At 29.3% G+C, this 7,654-nt stretch overlaps 1 protein-coding gene across 1 annotated transcript; it reads right to left on the bottom strand.

The window, feature by feature from the left end:
* Window positions 1-2,345: 2,345 nt before the first annotated feature.
* Window positions 2,346-3,327, bottom strand: LOC107420771 (probable calcium-binding protein CML13). The gene has a single exon (XM_016029857.4). It carries the CDS (start codon window positions 3,164-3,166, stop codon window positions 2,723-2,725), a length of 444 nt encoding a protein of 147 aa, XP_015885343.1. The 5' UTR covers window positions 3,167-3,327; the 3' UTR covers window positions 2,346-2,722.
* Between the last annotated feature and the right edge of the window lie 4,327 nt (window positions 3,328-7,654).

The raw sequence follows: 7,654 nt of genomic DNA, 5'->3' as shown, positions 1-7,654 counted from the left end.
CATCAATCTTTTGAAAACTGTTAAAACGGTGAAGAACTTGCTTAAGCACTCTTCTGGCATCAGATAGCAAACCCCAAAAAAACCCAATTAAAATCTTCCAATTTTTTGGTTTTTGTCAACTGAATCTTCCAATAAAAATCCCCCAAAACCCAAAATTTAAAATAAATTTGAAAAGGGAATTACAAGCTATCATTCATACAAAAATATCCAAAGATGTTTCCATGTTTGTACAAATGAAACACGAAGAAAACCAATTTCACCAAAAATCGCAACCCAGAAAACCCAATAAAAATAAGAAAAAAGAACAAACTCGGTTGAGGGAGGATTCCAGCAGTGATTTGGACTGTATGACCATATTTTCATCCAAGCTCTGTAGTGTTAGAATCATACTTTGATATTTTTGTGCTTTACAATTAACTTGAGGTTCTTTCTGTGATTTTAGATTGACCCCAAAATAAAAATAAAAACAAAGAGTTAGATCTGTCTTTTGAAAGAAGAGGAATTAGGGCCAGGAAGGGAAGGAAGCAAAAATACTTCACGGCGTTTATTTTTATTTAGATGATGTGGAACGGATGTCCAAATGTCGAAAATCTATAGGCAGGAGTACCCAATTTTCAGAACTACGGGAGTACTAGATATTTTTCCCCTTGAATCCTAAGCCATCCTTCAATTCCATGACTTAGCCTAGAAGGTCCTTCGCTCTTTCATTTTCCATCATAGGTGATAGGACAAAGAAGCTGATCCTAGATTACTTGGAGACTAGGGCCTAGAAAGTCCGCTCTATCATTTTCCATCATAGGTGATAGGACAAAGAAGCTGCTCCTAGAGTGCTTAGAGTCTAGGGCATCGTTCTTTATTTTTTTGCTGCACAATTGACTTCTTGAAATAAAGAATTAGCATAACTACCACCTTCATCTCGCAGTGCCAATCACTTAGGTGGTGGCATAAAATTTTCACGTTTCTAGCATATGAATAAATTCATGGACCACACTAGAATCTAGCATTCACTCAGATTAAACCTCTACAACCATTATCAGTCCACTGAACACTGTTCAAAGTTCAAACGAATTGCATCACGCGAAGGAAACCTCATGGTCATAGAAACACATCATGAACTGCAGAGACACAGTACATGTCAAATAAGCCTAGCTAATTCGCGCACTAAACCTAGTACTAGACCATAATTATACCATATTACCCTTCAAGCAGTGAATCTCCATTTTATCAAGGAAACAAAAAAAGAAGCTTTAAATCTCCGCGGACATTAATAAATTAAAACTTGGGACAATATAACAACATAGGGACAAAGTTCAACAGACATACATAATTTCATATTTACCTTAGATGGTCAAAATTTCAATACAGCATGTCTCTCAGATATGTTCTCTTATAAACTGTTATTGGTTTCCTCTTTAACTGCCAATGGGTGTTCAAAATTGTTCCTAGATGCGAAACCATCTACTTGCTTATGGATAAATACCAAAGAGGAAGAAAACGCTTCATACAACTCTTTGGGACAATAAAAACACCAAATATACGGACAAAGTTTAACAGACCTAATCTCATATTTACCTTAGATGGTCACAATTTCAATACAGCATGTCTCTCAGATATGTTCCCTTATAAACTGATATTAACTTCCTCTTTAACTGCCAATGGGTGTTCAAAATTGTTCGTAGATGCGAAACCAGCTACTTGCTTATGTGTATGATACCAAAGAGGAAGAAAATACTTCATACAACTCTCAGATTCTTCATAATATATAGAGGGAACAATATAGAAACTTATTAACTTGATAATGCATATTACCAGGTTACAGCTGTCAAATTTCAATTAATATATATATATATATATATATCATAAAAAACAAGACTTTTAGCTCCAACTACATTATCAGGATAAACCTATAGACTATAAAGATTCTTAATACAACTCCGAAATCTCTACTGCAACAAAGGCCTCTATTGCAACTACATCCTCACCAAACAACCATGACACTTAAAAAGTATAAACAAAAGGCCAGAGGAGACAATAATATCGAAAATGCAATATAAACAAAAAGCCCTCGTCTCACAATTTACAAAAGAGTTAATGTATAGGAGGATCTTAATTCTTAAGAACTATCTCATCCAAATGTCTTCGTCATAATGGTTAAGAGAAGTAAAATGTTTTCAACGAGTGATAAAATGCGTCAAATAAATATATATACATACACGTCAAATATATATATATATATATATACACACTTTGTTTTCTTTATCCAGTATAAACAAATTCACCACAGAAGCAATTTCATACCACAAGAAATTCATATCCAGTCTCAATATCTACACGAGAAAAAGATATTCATATCATAAAGAACAATAATATGCTCTTATATAAACATTTAATCTAATCCAAAATAAATTGACATTTAGAAGAAGCGAATCCAAAGTACTCTTGAGGACCACAATTTCCATAAAACAATCCATTAATAGCTACACATTATGAACACTAAAACCCCCAAAATTACCATTACTCCAAGAATTCAATTCATCACAACAAAATCCAGACAAACCCTAATCTCGAACACCAAAAGCAGAAACAGGAAAAGAAAAATAACAAAAACAAAAACAAAAAGGGAAAAAAAAACAAAGATTACCCAAATTACTTCCAGAGAGATTACCCAAATTACTTCCAGAAAACATATCAGCAAAATCACACCGAATCCATAACCAGCTTCTCACTTGGCGACCATTCTGGCAATGAAATCCTCGTACCGGATCTTCCCGTCGGACCCAACATCCACCTCCCGGATCCACTCGTCGAACTCGGCCGGTTCAAGCTTCTCGCCAATGCTGGTGAGGATGTGTCGTAGCTCCGTTACGGAGACGAAGCCGGTGGCGTCCTTATCGAGAACCTTGAAGGCGTCGCGAAGCTGGCGATCGAAGGGTTCGGGCTTCATGTGCTTGGCCATGAGGTCCAGAAACCGAGGGAAATCGAACGGAGCGGCGAGATTCTCCTCGGCGATGATGGATTTAAGCTGGGCTTGGGTCGGGTTTCCACCGAGAGAACGCATTAGGATCCCAAGCTCCGACGGGGCGATCCGACCGTCACCGTCCGTGTCGAAGAGCGTGAACGCCTCCTTCATCGAAGAGACTTGCTCGTCGCTCAGATCCTTGCCCATTGATTTCGGGTTTTCGGGTTCGGTCTCGCTCTGGAAAATGATTTTATGTCTCTCAGAAACAAAAGAAAAATAAAAAAATAAAAAAGGAACTGGGTTTCTCTGTTTCGCAGAATGGTAGAGCTTTTGTCAGCTGCTTTGGTTTTCGTTTTGATTTTTTGAATTCCGAGACAACATTATTGGAAACCCGCTCAACACGGCGTCGTTTTAGCGAGGATAACATCTTGCGCCTCTTTTTCCTCTCCCTCAACTCTCCCACTCCTTAAACATCATTATTCCAAAAGTAATTAGACAAAGAAATTATTAATTAGAAAAATTAGTAATTATTAATTAGAAATAAAAGCAGTAATCTTTAGAAAAGCCAATTCAAATTCAGACAGTCCGTTGGAAAAATCACTAATTTTAATTATCGAATTTGAATAAACCGCGACCCCAATTCAAAAATACAAAATAAAAAATGGAAAAACCCGCGGAATGAAAATTTTGCGTTTGATTAAAATAAAATAAAAATAATAGACAAATTGGATCTTGTTAAAAGCGTTTATATAGAAGGTGGAGCCAAACAATGTCCCACGACATGTGTCCAATAATTCTGCCAGCAAATAACATTGGAAATTGGATGTGCAAGCAGTGAAATAGACCCGACGAACTCCAAAGCCTTAAAATGCTTCTAAAATAAGTAATAAAGACCACCAACCTAGATGAGTGAAAAAGGTAAAAACATTTATTAGGACAGTGATATCTACTTCCAGATTAACAATGTCCTCAATATTTGTACAAGAGAATCTTTGTTGTTTTAGCAAAATCATGGGCTAGCCAGCTAGGCTTTCAAATGATTGCTATTTGGGCAATTGATTTTGTGGGTTGGCTTTCACCAAGTATCATCATCTTCACTCTTAACCCATTGATTGATCAGAGCAGGCTCTGTTCTGTCTCTAAAACCTTGAGTAATATGATCAATCAGGCCCATATGGCACATAAAGGGCAATTCTACTGCAAATTGGCTTTGCAATCATAGTACCGTGGACGCGATAGCAAAATCCCTAATTTTTTATTTATTTAATTTTTGTTGTATGAGATTGGGAATTATAACTTAAACTGCTGTTTGATTGAACTGTTTTAGGGGAAAGTTAAATACCCAAAACTTTAAATTGAAAATGTAAACTAAATTATATATATATATATATATATAATCAGATTCATAGAATGATTTCAAAATTTTAATATTAATTTTTTTGATTAACCTTAAGATTATATCAATAATTATGATTTAAATTTAGAAATAGTAAAATACAGATTTAATGATATGATAATACTTTATTTTAAAAACAAATAAATCCTATCATAATCTAATCATGAATAAATATAATTTTAAATTTTAACTAGATTTTAAAAATAAAAAAAATTATGATATAAGTCATGGCATTAAAAACCTTATTTGTGCTTGATCGATATATATATATATATATATATTACAAAGTTTTAATTTATTATAAACATTCTCTGAATGGGAATGGCAATTTAATGCAACCAAATTTCCATGGTGTTCTACCTTTAACGAAGAAGTTTTTCTCACGTTATAAAGGGTGATGGAGCCAGGGCAGGGCAAAAGTACACAGGCCTGGGACAAGAATGGGGAACAGGTTCCGGCCCGTTAGGAATATTATTAATAATATAAAATATATTTAATTTAATTTTAATATTCTTCTGCTTAGATGAGCAATTTATATATCTTCGTTATTTTATTTTTAAATTATATTTAATAAAAATAATTTAAATATATATTATTGAAAAAAAAAAAAATCCCTGCGCTTCCCTACTCCTTCCTAAACTAAGGCCTGGGTGAGAATGGGAGCTCAAAATCCTTGTAAGGACGGGGATGGGGATGGCCACCCTGGCTCGACCCAATGCCAATAGACGTTTTAAAATGCTATCGCTTCTATAAAAATGATTAAAAATTAAGCTTATGTTTAATATACAAAATAGTTTTTGGTGATAAAATAGGAATAGATATTTATATGAATTTAAAAAAAAATTATTCAATATTTAATTATTATATTGAATTAGATTTAATGTTTAATATTTATAATGATTTTTTAAAATTATTAAATTTGATAAAAATTAATTAAAAATCAAAATGTATAACTATTTATGTATTTTAGTTTAAAATAATTAATTTATATTCGAATATATTTTAAACATAATAAGAATATTTATCTTTTAAATAAAAAATACTAATTTTTAATTTAAAAAAATAATTATTCTTTAAAATGAGAGAATAAGTATTTCAAATAGATATTTTTAAAATTTGACATATAGCAAATATAGTAATAGCTAATCTTATAGAATAAGTTTTTTATTCCTACGTTGATTCTGCATACTAAACACATCCTGAAATTTTATACGGTGTGAAGTGGTAGCATAATACTTCTCAATTTAATAGTTATTTTTATAAGGTAGATGAATGTAAACATTCAATCAAAATTATATATATATATATATATATATATATATATATATATATATATATATATATATATATATATTCATATATATAAGTTAACAAAAAAAAAAAAACAATAATTTTGAAGTTTAATATTAGTTGCTCTGATAAGGTATTAAGTTTACACATATTAAATTATTTTGAAAGAATCATTTATATATTAAATTAATACATAAATTTTATGTCCATTAAAATTATGGTAGCTTGGACAAATTTCTAGCCTTTTTAGTTTTTTGCCTGTGTAACAAACAAGTGTCATCCAAAATAGTTTGAAGTGCGAAATTTAAATATTTATCACTTTTTATGGCCCTCTTTGGCTTATAATAATATATTAGCTTTTCTGTTTTTAAATATATTGTATAAGGGTTTAAAAGAAGAGAGTGACTTTTCATTGGCGTCACCCAAAAAAAAAAAAAAAAAAAAACACATGGTTTGGATTAGTGGAATTTAGAGGTCAAATCTTATTTGTTTTTCTATAACTTTTTTGAAAAATAAATATGTTTTCTAAGGGATGAAAAAACTGTATAATTATTTTAAAAGATTATAATATCATTTTAACTCCAAATTATAACACATTTTTGTTCTTATTCCTCTAAACTGTAAAAACTTTTTATATTTCCCCTTGAAATTATTTTATTAATTTAATAAAATTAAATATATATTGCACAAAAATAAAAATAAAAACAATTTATTTATTCTGCTATGAGTAATAAAGAAAAACTGAATGTTGGAAGTTTCATTGGAATTAAAAAAATATAGTTCCTCATATATAAAGAGCTCTACCAAGAATGCTATATCATAGACAAGTACACAAAGTGCATATATTTGAAAAGTCAAATTTATTGTTTATATTAAAAAATCCAAATAAAAGTTGAGTTGAAATATGTTTTTGAAAAAATTAACTTTTTAAAATAAAGAGTATATACAATAGATAAACAATCCTTTAAAAATGTTCTTATAAAAATTTTATGTTTTTATCTATAAACATTTTTGAAATTATAGTTTAGAGTTTGACAACTTAGATCCCTCTGTATTATTGTAATTATATTCAAGAGAGGTGTATTAAATTTAGAATTTAAAAGTAGTTAGAAATTTAGATGTATTCAATTTAAATTTTAAAAAAATTTATACAAGTCCAATAATATTCAATTGATATTTTAATGGATTTTATAAAATTTTATTAAAATCTAGATGTATTCAATTAGGATTTTATAAATTTTTTTTAAAATCTAGTGGTATTCAAAAAATTATTAATTTTAAAATATTTTAAAAAATAACGGATTTTAGTGGATTTGAAAGAATTTTAATATTAAAATTATGAATAAAATTATCAATATAAAATTTAGCATTAATCTCAAAGATTTAATTGGATTTTTATAAATTTTTTATGAAATCTGTGAAATTCTATAACAATCTATCAAATTTTTTAAAATCTATAATTCATTTTAAATTTATTAAACTTTAAATCGAATACATAAATTAATACTTTTAGAAAACTGTTATTCACATCTCTTTAATTATTTATATTTATTAAAATAAATGTCAGTTTGGTTAAATACTAGGTTAAAAATTAATATTTTACTATTAAATAATATTATAAAAATATAATTTTAATATTTAACTGTTATAATTAATTAATAAAAATTAATAGATAAAAAATTTATAGTAAATTTTTAAAAATATAGACGTAATTATAATAAGAGGAAAAATAAGTAATTTAAATGAAATATTTCACCAGAATTTAGACCCTTTACGGCATTAACGAAATGACCCAAGTCTAATCAAATATTAAAAAAAAATTAAAAAATTAAGATAAAATAAAATCCAAGCCCAACGGTCCCACCCAAAATGCAATTGATATAGATTTCAACAGGTCAGCTTATTTAGATAATTCAAAAAATTAAAAAGATCTTGATCTAAAAGACAAAAAGTTCAACGCAAATTCCATCCAGGCAAAGTAGCAATTAATTAGTTCGATACCCACACAT

Source organism: Ziziphus jujuba, chromosome 6, assembly GCF_031755915.1.
Source record: "Ziziphus jujuba cultivar Dongzao chromosome 6, ASM3175591v1".
NCBI lineage: Eukaryota > Viridiplantae > Streptophyta > Magnoliopsida > Rosales > Rhamnaceae > Ziziphus > Ziziphus jujuba.
This window is presented reverse-complemented; position numbering and strand designations above follow the sequence as displayed.